The 16879-nt window shown below is 51.1% G+C and overlaps 1 protein-coding gene across 1 annotated transcript in view; it reads left to right on the top strand.

Annotated features, from left to right (window-relative positions):
• ZFP64 (ZFP64 zinc finger protein) overlaps positions 1-16879 on the top strand; it is a 74025-nt gene that overhangs the window by 52256 nt on the left and 4890 nt on the right. The window contains exons 6-7 of the mRNA XM_052650636.1: positions 8310-8459; positions 8604-8666. Of these exons, the coding sequence (XP_052506596.1) occupies positions 8310-8459; positions 8604-8666 (213 nt within the window). The remainder of the gene's footprint in view (positions 1-8309; positions 8460-8603; positions 8667-16879) is intronic.

Here is a 16879-nt window from a genome sequence, read left to right as displayed (position 1 = left end):
AAGACACTGGCTCCTTCGAAGAAAAGCTATGGCAAACATAGAGGGCGTATTAAAAAGCAGAGACATCACTTTGCCAACAAAGGACCATCTAGTCACAGCTGTATTTTTTCCAGTAGTCGTGTATGGATGTGAGAGTTGGACCATAAAGAAGGCTGAGCACTGAAAAAAGGATGCTTTCAAACTGTGGTGCTGGAGAAGACTCTTGAGAGTCCCTTGGACTGCGAGGAGATCAAACCAGTTAATCCTAAAGGATACTAACACTGAATATTCACTGGAAGGATGGATGCTGAAGCTCCAATATTTAAGCCACCTAATGCGAAGAACCAGCTCATTGGAAAAGACCCTGATGCTGGGAAAGATTGAGGGCAGACAGAGGGTGAAGTGAGATGGTTGGATGGCATCACTGACTCAATGGACATGAGTTTGAGCAAACTCTGGGACATGGTGAACAGGGAAGCCTGGTGTGCTGCAGTCCATGGGGTCGCAAAGAGTTGGACACGACTGAGAGACTGAACAAGAGGCAAGCGCCACCTAATAATCGTTCTGAGACAGTTCAAAAAGACACACAATAAGCACAAGCACCAGGATGTTCTGAAACGGCTTTACCTGTGTGTGTACCCCGAGGGCTTCCCTGGAGGCTTAGGCAGGAAAGAACCTGCCTTCAGTGAAACGCAGGAGATGCGGGTTCAACCCCCACCCCGGGCCGGGGAGATGCGGGTTCAGCCTCCCCTCCCCCAGCCCCCAGGCCGGGAAGATCCCCTGGAGAAGGAAAGGGCAACCCGCTCCAGTATCCTTGCCTGGGGAATTCCATGGACAGGGGAGACTGGCAGGCTCCAGGGGGCCGAAAGAGTCGGACACGACTTGGCGCCTAAGCCGCCACCACCACCACATGTGCCCTTAGGCACACATCCCAAAGAAAGCTTTAAAAGTTGCTTTTAATAAACGTCGTGAAAATTTAACCTTGAGTGACTTCATCCGGCTTTACACAGACATGTTTACAATCAATCTACAACTTGAAAATCAACAGGAAATTTGAGGAAAACAAGCTCTGTCTTTGAGAAATATAAAACTGCGCTGCTCGCAGGCAGTCCCCTAGGGTGTGTCAAGGGTAAACGTCAGAAAAGGTGAATGAGTGACAGGGTGAAGCGGAAGCCGCACGGGGCCGGACGAGCCACTGAAGAAAACCGCACCGGCGGCTATGTTAGAAATACGGGCTCCCAGGCCCCGCCCCCACGGGTTCAAAGCTGAACCTGTCTTTTTACCCAAAGGCACCACGTGACTCTCAGGTTCGGGCAAGCTCCGGGCACAGCCCGCCTCGAGTAACTCCCCAACCGAAGAGCGCATACACCTGGGGCTCGTAGGTGGCTTTCTGCTCCCAGTTGGATGTCGTTTACCTGGTGCCAGGAGGGGTCCCCTCGGGTCTCATCAAGACCCAGCCAGTCTGAGCAAGAACGCCAATTAGCTCAACCGCCCCCCCCCCGCTCCCTGGACCACGCCTCGGTCACCTGCTGGGCGGGGTCCGCCCCGTTCTTGGCCCCAGGCTCCCTCTGTGTGGTCTCGGACCCCGGGCGCCGGGGTCCCGGGACCGGGCGGGGCGGGGTTTGGGGGTCGGATGGGGAAGACGGTGCACAGAAATACAGATTCCTGGGCCCTGGTGCCTGAAGCGAAAACTTGCGGAATCTGCATTTTTACCCAGCTCTTCCAGGACCAGTGCGTTCACCCTGCAGTTGTAGCCTAATTTAAATTTTAAATTCGAATACGCAGCCACGAGTGGAGGTCGTGCTTCCCAACCTTGGCTGCACATCAGAATAACCTGAGGGACTTAAAAATATATATATACACACACCAATGTCCAGGGTTCAAGTCCAGACCAATTAAGCCAGAATCTAAAAGCGCTGCCTGGGCAGCAGCCGCCTCACCTGGGAGCTCGTTAGAAATACAGAAGCTCAGGCCCTACCCCAGACCCACTGAGTCAGAATCTGCATTTTAACGAGATCCCCAGTGATTCGCGCGCACATTAAAGTTGGAGGAGAGCTGTACTTCTAAATTTTAATGGGCAAACGAATCACCTGGGGACCTCGTTAAAATGCAGACACGGTTTCTCAAACTTTAATGTGCATGCGAATCACCTGGGGAGCTTGTTAAAATGCAGATTCTGATTCCGCGGGTCTGGGGTGGAGCCCGAGAGTCTGCATTTCTAACGAGCTCCCAGCCGGTGTGGGCTGCCCGGGTGCGCCCCGCGCTTCCCCGGGAGTCCCGAGGTTTGGCTGCGGGCCAGTCCGCCGCCAGGGCTCCTGATAAATCGTCCTGCTGGGCTGGTGAGCAGGATTGCCGGGACGTGCGCGCTGCGGCCGAGCCGGGTTAATTCCCGAACTCCGGGAACTGGCCGTGTGAGGCTGGCCGCTCTCAGGGAGTCGCCAGAGCCCCGATCCTTACGCCATGTCGCGGCGCAAGCAGGCCAGGCCCCAGCATCTCAGCTCCGAGCAGCCGCAGTCCGCGAGCCGGGAGTTCGCAGAGGCGGCCTCGGAGGCGGCGGGGGAGCCGGGTGAGTGGCGCCGGGGACCCCGGGTGCTGGGGGCGGTTTTCTCGGACTTTCCGCAGACCCGCGTGGGTGCGACGTCTCGGCCATCGGGCTGGAAGGGGCGGGGGGGGGGGGCGTCGGTGAGGCTTCCAACTTGAGTTCTGGGGCTCAGACCTTGTTACCCTTGCCTTTGAAAGTTACACACACACACCCTTGTAAATTAACCCTTCTCGGGTAGATTACGTCGCTCCCCGAGTCGCTCTCCTGCAGCCACTCCTGCCCCCCAGCCCCCCCAAGCGCTATTCGACGACGGTTCGTCTCTCGCACACCTTGGAAGGATGCTCTGAGATCCCTCCGGAGGCAGCCTTCAGGCGTGCCCGGCCTCCTTGGCGCCGGGCCGGGGCTGTGCGCCTCGGAGGTGGGCGTTCCGAGATCCACGCGTCTCCCTGGGTGTTGGGGGAGGGTGGCGGGGACGGAATTGAGGGGGGGAATGTCCGAGCTTCTGCCGGGCCCTGGAGAGAGGTGCTAGAGCGGAGGCACTGCGACCGGTTCCCGTCCACCTGGAGCGCGAGGCCTCTGGGGACCGGAGCGGTGGCCCCCGAGATAGCGCGGTGGCGCGTGCCGCGTGTTCGGGGTGAGCGCTGGGACAGCACCGATCTGGGAGGGGCCGGGTGCTGCCCGGGGAAGGCCTCTCGGCGGAGGGCACCATCGAGGAAAACTGAGGCTTTGAGCGAGCGGTAGAGGCGGCCGAGGGCATCAGCGAGGCTGGAGCTGGGGCGGGGGCGTCCGGCTGAGGTCTGAGAGGGGCCGGGGGCCCCGGGCTCCAGTGAGGGTGTCGACTCTTACTCTGAATGAAGTGGCGCCAGGGTTTAGGGCGGGAGCGGGAGAAGGATGGCGGTGGGGTGTAGGGTTAGAGGGGTTCCGGGAGAAGCTCGGAGACCCTGGGGGAACCCTGAGTGCCCAGAGGCAGCCTCTGCTTCCGAAGACTCTGCGGGCGGGAAGCTTTGAGAACTCGCTGGATTCCTGGCTCCCACCCCGCGCTCCTGGAATCCCAGGGGTGGAGTGGAGTCGAGGAATCTGCATTTCTAAGGCGCTTCCGCTGTGATTATCTTGTCCTCTGATGAGACCGTGTAGGTTCCTACTTCAGGTCTCTCCACCCCACCCAGCCACCCCCGCGATGAGTTGCTGCCTTTTGCTTAACCAGGAGCTGGTGAGAGGAGCCCTCACTGGAACTTTGTCCCCTTCTCCCTCCCGCCGCCTCTGCATTTTCCTGGCTCCGAAAGGGAGGGAGGATCTGGTCTCTTCTGCAAGAAGGGGCAGACCTCCAGCAGCAGGTGTCTGGTGGGCTCTGACGACCGCACTGCTCCCAGGGAGTCAGTGGAGGAGAGAAGCAGCTTAACAAAGCCACTCCTAAACTGGTGGTTTGTATATAAACGTAAAGCTTGGCTGGGTGAAACTTCTGCAACCAAAATGCCCTGTCTCTGCCCTCGAGGTGTAGAGTGCGGATAGGCAGGTAGAACCAGGGTCTTCCTGGGGGCGGGGCGGGGCGGGGCTGCGGCTCCTCTGTAAAGAATTGGGGCAGTACTGGGGATGTTGAGTCCTGTGGGGGGAGCGATAATATAAGACGGTTCTTGAAGAAACACAGGCTGTTCAAAGTGAGTGCTATGGGCTACTTTTTACCCCTGCAAACAGCGCTTGGAGGGCGACCTCCTGGAGCCTTGCTCCGTGTTTGGAGGGGTTGGGGAGGGTGTTGCGCGGCACTGCCGGGTGGCCACCGCTGCAGAGAAAAACAGCCTGTAACTGACGTCCCCTACACTTGTCTCAGGTCGGTTATGATGTGAACTAGAGGCCTGCCTTTTTTTTTTTAAGGTTGCACGTGTGTGTGTGTGTGTGTGTGTGTGTGTGTGCACATGCGCGCTCTCAGTCACTAGGTTGTGTCTGACTCTTCTCCGACCCCATGGGCTGTAGCCCACTGGGCTCCTCTGTCCGTGGGATTTTCCAGGCAGGAATGCTGGAGTGGGGTGCCATTGCCTCCTCCAGGAGGTCTTCCCATCCCAGGGAATGAACTCGCATGCCTGCATCTCCTGCATTGGCAGGTGGATACTCTCCTGCTGAGCCACCTCGGAATCTCATTTTTTAAGGTTGGGCTGCTCTTAATTTCCAGATGGCTTTGCAACTCATGTAGCTTCTGGAAGAGACAGAATGACACAGGTCAGTTGGGAACTTCAGTCACCACCGGAGAAAAGCTAAGAGAGGCAGGAAAACAACCTTAGCAAAAGAACACCAGCAGTTTCTCAAAAGGCTAGAAGGCCACTGAGCCATCCTGAGTTCCCACCGTCAGGTGCGGCCCACCGCCTCCTCCAGCCTAGGAGGGTCTCTGCCCCAGCTGCGCCTGTCTCAGGAGAGCAGGCTTCCCACCTTCCTTCCTTTCCTGGAAGAAGGAGGTCGCCTCTGAAGCTCTGCCGTTTTCTGCCTGGGTGACCCTTTATAGCCTTGGGCACAGTTTTCTGAGAGCTTTAACCCAACAGTCTCCCTTCTGCCTGCCTTCACATTGGCCCTGTGAACTGTTTCCCTCTCCCTGAGAATTTGATGGCGTGTGTGTGTGTGTGTGGTGCACGTGTGCCTGTGTGGTGTGAGTGTGTGGTGTGTGTGAGTGTGTGGTGTGTGTGCGTGCGCGTGCACATCAGGGAATATAACCAAGAGCATCTGTATAGTGCTGACTCAGAAGGTTCTTTTACAAAGTATGTTAAGGAATTTAATCTTCGTCTAAACCTGGGAAATGGGGACCAAAATCCTCATTTTATAAATGTGGAAACTGAGGAACAAGGAAGTTGAGGAACTCAACCAGGGTCACACAGCTAATAAGTTCCAGATTCCAATTCTATTCTCTATCAGCTGGCTTCCCAGGCGTAAACCACTGTGCTTCACAGCCTCCTACTTAGCTTTCCAGTTTTCTTGGTTTCAGTGGGATTAAAAACCCTCAGGAGTTTAATGGCTTGCTTTCTTAGCACGTGAATTGCTAAGCAATGCAAGGTTTTGTCTTCCTCTGAGAGGCACAGTGATGGACTTCAGACGTGCCAAGTTTTCTGATTCACTGAAAACTCTTGTCCAACAGCCTTGAGCAGCATCTCTGAGCCAGGTTCTCTTCCCGCAAGCAGAAAGTCTCAGTGTGGTCCCCAGACCAGCAGCATCAGCTGGGACTTTGTTAGAAAGGAAAAACCGCCAGCTCCACTCGACCTCCAGAGGGGGGGCCATGCCACCTGTACCTTAACAAGCCCTCCAGGTGACTGTGATGCGTGGGTAATTGGAGAAGCTATGGCTTGGAGCTGTGCTTCTCCCTATTTGATGTGCATGGGCCTCAACTGGGGATCTTGTTAAAGCGCAGATTCTGTACATCTAAGAGCTGAGGTTCTGCCTTTCTAACAGGCTCCTGGATCATGCTGGTGTTAGTGCTCTGAGGACCACCCCTTGAGTATCAAAGGCTTAGAGAGGAAGTAGTATGAGGTTGGCGTGCTTTAAAACACAGGTTCCTGGGCTCACCCCCTCCCCAGTTAAGGTGGATGAGGCTTTGGAGACTACATTTAACCCACAGTTGAGGTGATTCTGGTGTGGCGGGTGCGGGGGTCCCATGCATCACTGGATGCTCACCAACGTCCCTGGCCTCCACCCACTAGATGCCACTGTCACAAACGTGAGCACATGATCATGACGATCAGAAGTGTCCCCAGGTATTGCACAATGACCCCCAGTTGAAAGGCATGGGCCTAGGTCCCTTGTTCAGTCCCTGTTAAGGGGCTTCAAGCATCGCAGCTCCTTGGATGTGACGCCTGCGGCCCTTTAACTGAAGCCCTGTAATAGCATTGACGCGATGGAGGCGGGATGCCGCGCTGGGAATTTACATAGTGCATCTCTTCTTACTCGGAGGAGGGTCAGTGATGCCTCTTTACAGCGAAGTAAACCGAAGCTCAGAAGGGTTGAGTAAGTTGCCGGTAATCACACAGCTGGCACATGACCAGGCCAACCCTATGCCCTCCTCAGCGTGTTCTGCAGCTTCTGTGGTGAGAAGGTTTGCTTTGACCAGCCTGTCGAGGAAAGCGGAACCGCCGTCCGTGGTGTTCGTTCAGTCACTGAGTCGTGTCTGACTCTTTGGAACCCCACGGTCTGTAGCCCACCGGGCTCCTCTGTCCATGGGATTTTCCAGGCGAGAATAACAGAGTGGGTTGCCATGCAATTTCCTTCTCCAGGGAGATCTTCCCAACCCAGGGATCAAACCCGCATCTCCCACTTGGCTGGCAGATTCTTTACCACTGAGCCACCTGGGAAGCCTGGGATCAAAAGTCCCTGACCCTGGGCTGTAATTCATAAACTGTTTAATACATTTTTTTGTCTTCAGATCTAAAATATTGACAGCACCTCTTTTTACCCGTGTCTTAAATCTATTTGGAGAGAAATCACTTTACAGTCTTTGAGGAGCACTTGGTCTTTGTTATAGAAGTTTTTAAAGTTTCCTGTTAGATTGAATTTTATGAAATAATCTGGCCATTTTGGCTGACAGAAACCACAGTTACACCTGGGTCAGCCTTGCTAACAGAGGGTTATACGATGAACTTCATGAACCAGAGGCTCAGTTTCAATCACTGGTTACAGGTGGCTGATCTTGTTTCTTCATACAGCCGTTGCCCTGCCCTGGATTATTTTGACGCACATCAGACATGTACAGTCTACAAATAGCCGTCCCCAAACTACTAGAACACGGCTTCCCATGTGGCTCAGTGATAAAGAGCCCGCCCGTCCATGCAGGAGAGTCCAATACAATACCTGGGTTGGACCATCCCCTGGAGGAGGGCATGGCAGCCCCAGTGTCCTTGCCCAGAGAATCCCATGGACAGAGCCTGGTGGGCTACAGTCCGTGGAGCTGTGAAGAGTTGGACGTCACTGAGCATGAATGCCTGCAAACAACTAGAATCATCTTTAAAACTTTAACTTCATCTTCACGCCTTAAAAACTTCCCTTAAACGTTCATTTAGTGTTGGTGCATCCTGGGGTTTTAAATGCATTTTGCAGTATGTTTGGTCAGGATCCCAGAAAGTCCTGATACTGCAGACCATCTCAAGTCTTCTAGTCTCTTTTTTCTTCATGTTTCAGGTTGAAACAGTGGCATTTTAACCTGGAGAGCAGTGACACTTGAAGTGTGGTTTGTGACTTGTTGCTGAGTTGAGTTAAAATAAGTTCAGAAACAGCATTTAAAAGTAACTCGGCAAACATCCAGCTTTATGTCACACGTGAAACGTTTGGGCTTTTACTGTCTTTTTCCATTTTTCTCATACTTTGTGTTTATTTTATTAAAAATGCTAGTCTGATGGGTTGGAAGTTATTTTACAAACCAGGTCTTCCCCACGTCATTTGCAAGGTGCTGTTGCAAAGTCTGGATCTTGACAGTCGTGTCCGTGGCACACTTCCATTTGCTTTGTCCCCTCTGCTTCCTGGAAGTTGGTGAAGAGGATGGTTGAGACCAGAGTGTGCATGGCTTCTAATCTGTAATGTTTGGGGGTTTTCTGGGGGGAGTGGGGGAAGGTAAAATAAGCCCAAAGCTGCTCTAACACCTGTGCGCCCAGTTGTGTCCGACACTGTGACCCCGTGGACTGTAGCCCACCAGGCCCCTCTGTCCATGGGATTTCCCAGGCAAGAGTGTTGGAGTGGGTTAGCATTTCCTCCTCTAGGGGATCTTCCTGATCATGGTGCTTATATTTGAGAAATCAAGTAATACTTTCCATTGTCTTGATTTCAGCTTCGGAACTAGATAACGATGTTCCCAAACCACCTTGTCCCTCCACTGACAGCAGTGATGCCCAGAAAGCCCCTGTCGCGGCTCTTCCCTCCGAGTCGAAGGAACCAACAGCGACCCTTGGGGAGAGGACCTTCAACTGCTGCTACCCAGGTGAAGGAGAGACTCGATGTGCTGAGCCCCTTCCCTGTACCCGGCGCGGTCACGGGAGCTCAGGCACTGACTTGCCGGAATTTCAGATTCTTCGTAACTTCCTCTTTGAGGTCCTGTTAAGGGAACCTGTTTTTTCTTTTCTAGGTTGCCACTTCAAAACTGTTCATGGCATGAAAGATCTGGACCGCCACCTAAGAATCCACACGGGTAGGTACCCGTTCGTTTGTTCCAAAGTCGCGTGTTGGAAAAAAACCGAGAACACGAATGTATGATGGTGAGCCCGACATGGAAGGTCTCTGCCTCAGGACGCAATCTAGCAGGAGAGGCTGAGACCTGAAAAGTCTCAAAGGCAGTGATGGTAACTGACAGGCGGGGGGAGCCTGTCGCAGGCTGGTGATGGCAGACTCTTTGGAAGAAGAGGCTTTTCAGGTAGGAGAGATGGCTGCGGAATCAGGCAAGGAGAGGGAAGGACTCCAGGGGGAGGGAATTGTGGTGCAAAGGCATGGACGGAGCAGAACGGGTGTGGGATGCGGTTGGAGAGGCGGGCAGAGGGAGGGTGAGCACAGAGGCCCTGTGGCCATAGGGGTTGTGGATAAGAGCAGTGAGGCTGCTTCTGGATGGAAGGTGCCTTCTGAGCAACCACGCTGTTGAGAATGCAGAGAAACCAGATGTGCTGGAGCAAAGGAATGACCTAGAAGCAGGCTCTGCAAACTGCGTACGGCCTGTTGTCTTGCCAGGCTCGCCTGTTACCTGTGGCTGCTGTTAAAAATAATAGAGTAAGCCCATCATATATTAACAGCTGCATGAAAAATAACTGTTTCCTGGCCCTACAGTGGGATTACTGAATAGTCCCCGGAGACACACTGTCTAGCTCATTACAGAAACTTTGCCACCCTCTGCCTGTATGAGTTGAGATACTGATGTCTCTGCTCTCACAGAAACCAGACTAAATGACTTAAACACAATCAGTGTTCTTTTTCTCAAGTACAATTTAAGAAGCCAGGTAGTCCCCAGCTGGTGGGATATAGCTGTCATTCTAACAAACAGCTTCATCTCCTGGTCCGAGGCAGCTGCTCCAGACCTCGGTCTCTCAGCCAGTGGAGAACTGAAGCAGGAGGAAGGCTCAGAGCCTCCCCCAGGCCAGGCCCCTGAAGCGGCCTCCCCAGTGACTAGCTGGATGACAAGCTGGACTCAGTCATCGCACCAGGCACAAAGCGGGGCTGGAAAACGGCTCCAAGATGGGCAGCCTCATGCCCACCTGAAACCCTGAGGCTCCAGCGTCAAGAGGACAGCTTTCTGGACACCTAGTCTCTCTTGGAAACGGACCATGGGCTGTGGAAGCTAGAGAGCAAAGGGCCGGCTTTGCCTGGGAAGGGTGGGTCATGAACGGCCTCCTTGTGAAGCCTCGGGAGGTAGGGCTGCCGGGATGATGGCGGTCACCCACAGACCGCGGGAGCCATTTGAACAAAGAAGAGAGACTCCCTATCAAGGTGGCCGGGTTAGGCAACTTCCCAGGGGGCGACTCCATCCTGAGGGTAACCAGGCAGTGCTTCTCCGTTGGGGCAGTGCCACTCTGGTGGGCGGAGGCTGAAGGTGCTGCCCAAAACCTACAATGAACAGGATGGGCCCTGCAAAGGGTTGTCAGGCCCCTATGGCCACGGTACCAGGAGGACCTCGAGAGACAGGTGGGGGCTAGATTAATGTCTTATTGGAGTAATACAAAGCATGAGGGGGATACGGAAGTAAACAGTGAGGCCATGTCCTTGGTGGGGCTCCCTGAGTCGGCGGGGAGATGCTGGGCAGGCCCATGCTACCTCTGGAAAGCAGGAATGGGCCCTGGGGCGCTGTTAGCGTTTTTCCCCATGGTTGCATAAAGCCAACATATTTCCGTCCTGTTGGCGAGTGTGGTGGCCAGCCCCATGGTTTCAGGGACTCGGGGTCCTATTTTGTTGCTTGGATATCCCAAGGATTGGTGTGGTCTCAGATGGCTGGTGTTAGTTGATCAGTCGTGTCCAACTCTTTGCGGCCCCATGGACTGTAGCCCATCAGGCTTCTCTGTCCGTGCAATTTTCCAGGCAAGAACACTGGAGTGGGTTGCCTTCTCCAGGGGATCTTCCCAACCTAGGGATCGAACCCGGATCTCCTGCATTGCAGGCAGATTCTTTACTGTCTGAGTCACCAGGGAAGCCCTACTCCTACCTTTAAAGGCAGCATCCTGGAAGTTACACACGTCATTTCAGTTGATGCCCAATTGGCCAGAACTTAGTAGTGTGGCGATTCTTAGCTGTGGAAATGAAGCCCGGGAGCTTGAAGTCTTGAATCTGTGTGGTAGTGCCCAGCTACAAAGAGACGGTTCTATTACCAAGAAAAAGAGCTCACATATAGACCACATGGCCTCTCAGCGCAGCTGTAAGGGGGGTGGCAGTGTGTGTGCAGGGGGTCGCTTGAGGCGGAAGCTGGACCTTTGCCAAATGGGTAAAACACTGATTTTCCAACCACCGTTTTGAGATACTTCACACTTCAAACCTGAAGATTCCCCGAAGAGTTTAATTGACAGTTACTGCATTAGAAGTTAAAACCAAAACTTTTAAATGAATAAATTTACAGTAAGCCCGCTATATATAAACACTTCTATGAGAAGCAACTGTTTTCCAAAACAAAGCAAGTAACAATGTAAAGACGTTTGCAAACATGTCTTATTTCATGGTTTAGCTGAACTCTCACCCCTGTATCCCCGTATCCTGCCTATTGCTGTGTGTTCCTTTGGTTGGAATATAAGAGGAAAATCTGGCCGCTCACATAATGTAATTGGAAATGGAGTTTCGATAGCCTTTTCAGGTAACACTATACCAAAATACAACAAATGGTAGTTTGTTAAATATTAGTTGCTGTATAGAATTTGCAGTCATTTCCATAAAATTTTCAAACTTGTTAAATTCCATTTGTTTTCAACTTTGGCCCTCACTCATGCTTGACTGGCTCTCAAACCACACTTGGTTTGACAGTCATATGCCAGTCATTTGGGAAAATGTGGCTTTTGCCAGCTTCTGTAACTCTTCTAAATGTTCATCCATTTCATTGTACCATAGGAGAAAAATCATGTTTAATTATGAATCTCAGTAGAAATACCTAAAGCTAGGATCCTGCAGGCCTGGGATAGTGAGGGATATGTTTTGCCATCCAAACTTTATAGAATCCAAAAGCTTATCCCAGTATTGCCAGTAACTTTCCTTGATATGACTGGCTCACTTACTTCATATTTAAGGAAACATCTGCCAGACACCAAATCTGAAATATCCGTGGTTTTTTTAGTTCTTTCAAGTCAACATGGTACAGAAAACACCCAGTGCAGACACCCCTCAAGCACTTGTTGTTAAGACAGCCAAGTATTTTGGTTTACAGCACACTTTGTAGTGTAATTGACATCTTTAATAGGGAAATTTATCATTCAAATTCCAAGTATACTAAATAAGTTAAAGTCTATAACTTACCAGGAAATATAGGAGGACAAATTTATGGTGAAAATAGACAGGTAAACACAATTAGCAAAGTCCACCAAGAAGACAGATTAAATATGACTCAAGTTAAAACTTCCACTAAGACATCAAGAAGTTAAGAAATCTGCCACATGGGGCAGCGTTCATCTTAACACACAAGGATGCCTGCAAAGCAGTGATGACTCCAATAGAAAAGGACCTGAACAAGCAGTCACTCAAACAGAAGTGCCAATATTCAGATGAAAAGCCCACAGGAATAAAGTCCAAAAGAAACACAAGAACTGTATTTGCCTCCAAGTGGGCTAGCTGAAAAGTACTCAGTTAAGACTGTGAATCACAGAACACAACACTTAATTCAAGCATCGCTGCACCGGGCCGCCCCACCGCCCGCGTCAGGGTGTGGGTCTCTTCAGGGAGAAGCCTGGGAGGAAGGGTGGGGGAGCGATGGGGTGTGTGGGGACTGATGAGAGCTGACGGCGGCAGAACGAGCTTCAGAGAAGTTTTGCACGTTCTCTCCAGGCCCCTGGCTGCCTTGTGTACTCCAGGAGGTCAAGTTCATGCTCTGGAATTGCTCTGGTAGATTGTCATATGCAAATCGTGTTTGTCTTTCTACTCGGTCCAGAGTGCCTTGGTGCTCGGGGTCACAGTTGAGTAGTGGTGAACCAAACCATCCGAATCTTACTCCTGACTCTAATGAAATATCTTGATTTCCCCCCGCCCACCCGCCTTTGGCCGCTCTGCAAGAGCAGCTTATGGGATCTTAGCACTCCAACCAGGGATCGACCCCAGGCCCTCGGCAGTGAAAGCACCCAGTCTTAACCACTGGACTGCCAGGGAGTTACTTGGATTTTTTTTTTAACCACCATTTGTGGTTCAAGTCCTTAGGATCCTTGTGGAAGTCATTTTGTCATGTTTGAGAAGTTTTTGTCTGTTTTCATTCCAAGTCTGCGGAAGTGGGTTTGGGTCTTGGGATGTGTATTGCTTGGCCTTGGGTTTTTTCATCAAGGATGATGGTTGAGGGGCTTCCCTGGTGGCTCGGTGGTAAAGAATCCACCTGCCAACGCAGGAGACACGGGGGACGTGGATTTGATCCCTGGGTCAGGAAGATCCCCTGGAGAAGGAAATGGCAACTCACCCCAGTATTCTTGCCTGGGAGATCCCATGGGCCAAGGAACCTGTCGGGGTACAGTCCTTGGGATATCAAAAAAGTTGGACACAACTTAGCTACTAAAGTATAAAAAAATAAGTGATGGTTGAATTTCAAATGTTTTGCACTTAAGATAATTGTCTGGCGTTTAACCTCATAGAGGACGTTGTCTCCCAATGTTTGTTTTATCCCACTCTGTATTTCATCACTTGGTACTGATATCAGGGTTAATCTATCTTGAAGTGAGTTGAGACAGTTTTTTCTTCCCCTCTGCTATTAAACAATTGAACATGGAAACACTTTTGCTGGAAAATTGGGTGAACGTGAGCACAGTACTCTGTTTACGACTTTCTTTTCCCAGAGGCTGGAGAGTGCATGGACTAGGCTGTGATGGCGGTGTCCATCTCAGTGGCCGCGGAGGCCCGCTCCGCTGAGCCCTGTGTCCCCAGAGCCAGTGGCGGCTCCACGCCTTGTGGTCTCCCCTCCAGGACCCAGCTGGTGGGGCGGCCTGTCTGGAACATGCCACCTAAAGGTGCTCTTAACCCTTTTTTCCTGCTAAGACTCCTGGCAATTTTGTGAAGCTTATAGAGCCCTCCTTTAACATTTTTAAACATAATAAAATCACATTAAACTATATGTAAGTACAGCTGCTATCAAAGTGTTCATTGTGTAGTATCTTAATAGACTACCCTTGCTTTCCTGAAGAGTGAAAGTGAAGTCGCTCAGTCATGTCCAACTCTTTGCGACCCCATGGACTGTAGCCCGCCAGGCTCCTCCGTCCATGGAGTTTTCCAGGCAAGAATGCTGGAGTGGGGTGCCGTTTCCTCCTCCAGGGGATCTTCCCAACCCAGGGAGAGAACCCAGGTCTCCCGCATGGTAGGCAGACGCTTTGCCATCTCAGCCACCAGGAGAGTCCCGAAGAGTGGTACAGACCAAAAAGGTCACAGCCACCTGGGAGCTCACTAGAAATACAGGACCCCAGACCCACTGACCCCGACACTGCATTTTACTCCTTGTTTCTATGAGTTCGGTTTGAGAAATGGGGCGATAGCGATCGAGGGTACGAACCTGCAGTTCTTATAGGAGGAGTGAGTTCTCAGAATGTCCAGGAATGGTACATTCCAGTTAGAGGTAAAAGAGATAAAAACTTAATCCCTTCTCATACAAGGTCTGCTGCTGCTAAGTCGCTTCAGTCATGTCCGACTCTGTGCAACCCCGTAGACGGCAGCCCACCAGGCTCCCCCGTCCCTGGGATTCTCCAGGCAAGAACACTGGACTGGGTTGCCATTTCCTTCTCCACATACAAGGTCTGGAACTCCCTAAATTTTACCCACAGGGCCCAAATTAAGAATCCTAGCTCTTCCCAGGAAATAAATCCAATATTTTATGATAACCATAGTGTAATATAACTTTTAAAACTGTGAATCATGTTGTACACCTGAAACATAGTTCAAAAAAACTATAGTTCAAAAAAGCAAACTCAACCCCTGATCTGGAATGTTACAGGTCATCTTGGATAACAGCAGCAAGTGTAGCCAACCAGACACTGGCTCTTTTTGTTGGTTGGTTGGGGGGTTTTCTTGGCGGTACCACATGGCTTGCAGGATCTTAGTTCCCAGACCAGGGAGTGAACCTGTGCCCCCTAGTGGAAGTGCAGAGTCCTAACCATTCCACCACCTGGGAATTCCCAAGGTACTGGCTCTTAAGAACGTTTGCTCCTCTCCATTGTGCAGAGCCAGTCCTGTGTCCGGGCCGACAGTGATGGAATCATGCAGCCTAATTCTCCCGAGAAGGACAGCAAATATTTGCGCAAAAAACGGTTTACCTTGGGGCACATCTCTAACATAGCAGTTTTTCTAAATTTGTTATTGCTCTGTTTTCTTTCTCAATTCAGACTGTAATTTTGTGTCTTCCTGGACCATAGCCATTTTATTGAGTCATCTTAATTGATTGTCGGCTTCCCTGGTGGCTCAGATGATAGAGAATTCACGTGTGAAGCAGGAGACACAGGTTCTCTCCCTGGGTGGGGAAGATCCCCCAGAGAAGGGAATCGCTAGCCACTCCAGTATTCTTGCCTGGAGAATTCCATGGACAGAGGAGCCTGGTGGGCTACAGTCCATGGGGTCACAAAGAGTCGGACACGACTGAGCGACTTAAGCACACACGTGCACAGAAACTGGTTGGGGTAAAGTCTGACTTAATAGTCATGATTAAGTTTATCTATCTGTCCCTTTTCTTTTTTCCCGTGTCTATTAAAATGGATCGTAACCAGGTACAGTGTTGTCCCCTTCCCCCCCCCCCAGGACATTTGGTAATGTCTGAAGACATTTTTGAGTCTCAGAACTGGAGAGGAAGGTGCTACTGGCATCTTGTGGGGGAGGGGTAAGGGATACTGCTAAACATTTTACAACGCTCGAAACAGGGCACAGCAAAGAATTACCCGACCCCAAACGGCTGTAGTGGCAACACTGAAAACACTGGTCTGTTGGTGTCTTTTCTTTGCGCAAACCTCCCTTTTTAATGGCTATTCTTTTGTTTTTATTGATCAAGTGCTGTCCGTTTTCACTTCTAGTTGGTTTTTTGGTGGGTTTTTTTTGTTTGTTTGTTTTTTAGTATTTATTTGACTGTGGCACGTGGACTCCTCGGTTTTCACTGCAGCATGAGGCATCAAGTTCCCTGACCAGGTATCGAACCTGGGCCCCGGTATTGGGGGCACAGAGTCTTAGCCGTGGGGCCACCAGAGAACTTCCATTTCTCCCAGCTTCTCGAATTGCACATGGTTCACTTGCTTTCAGCCTTTGGACCTGAAGTTCAAAGACTCTTCTGAAAAGTGATTAGGCCCTGGGGCTCTCACTGTCCATCTCTTAAGAGCCTGTAATCCAATTGCGACTCTCGGAGCAAAAGTTGTTTTAAAATATGTCCTACAGGTTTCCTTGGAAACCCTTTTGTGAAACCATGTTAGTTTCATAAGTTTGAGTCACATCTACTTGGTGAGTTCTGTCTCTTCCATATGAAATGTGTAGTGGGTTTTACCATGATGTGTTTTGCCTAAAATTGATATTTCTGATGCTTTTTAGCATTTTCCTAGAACACTGTGTATCATTCTCTACTTCTCTTTCATTTTTATTTGTGTACCTCAGACAGTAAAGAATCTGTCTGCAATGCAGGGGACCTGGGTTCAGTCCCTGGATCTGGCAGATCCCCTGGATAAGGGCACGGCCACCCACTCCAGTGTTCTTGCCTGGAGAATTCCACGGACAGAGGAGCCTGGCGGGCCACAGCCCATGGGGTCACCGAGTTGGACGTGACTGAACAACTAACACTTTCCCTTTCCAAGAGTATTAAGCTGACTTTTAAAAAAATGTGATTGACATCTTTAACAGGAAATTTAATCCATTTGTACTGAACGTTTAGCTTGACTTTTACCTTCTTTTCTGTTCAGTTGTGCCCCTTTTTTATCCTTGCTCCTCTTTTCTGGTTTGAAAGCAGTCCTCCCCATTTCATTACTTATATCCCGCATCTTATCCGGTTACCTTTTGTTGTGGTCTGATGTACACAGTTCTAGTGTGATGCCTTGTGTCATCTGTCCACTGGCTTTGTTTTCTCTTCCCACTGAATGCGAGTTCAAGTGTGCCTGTTAGTTGCTCAGTCATGCCTGACTCTGCAACCCCGTGGACTGTAGTCCGCCAGGCTCCTCTGTCCGTGGGATTCTTCAGGCAAGAGTACTGGAGTGGGCTGCCATGCCCTCCTCCAGGGGATCTTCCCAACCCAGGGAT

The sequence above is a fragment of the Budorcas taxicolor genome, chromosome 13, assembly GCF_023091745.1.
Source record: "Budorcas taxicolor isolate Tak-1 chromosome 13, Takin1.1, whole genome shotgun sequence".
NCBI lineage: Eukaryota > Metazoa > Chordata > Mammalia > Artiodactyla > Bovidae > Budorcas > Budorcas taxicolor.
The sequence above is the reverse complement of the archived record's forward strand: the minus strand, read 5'-3'. Positions and strand labels throughout refer to the sequence as shown.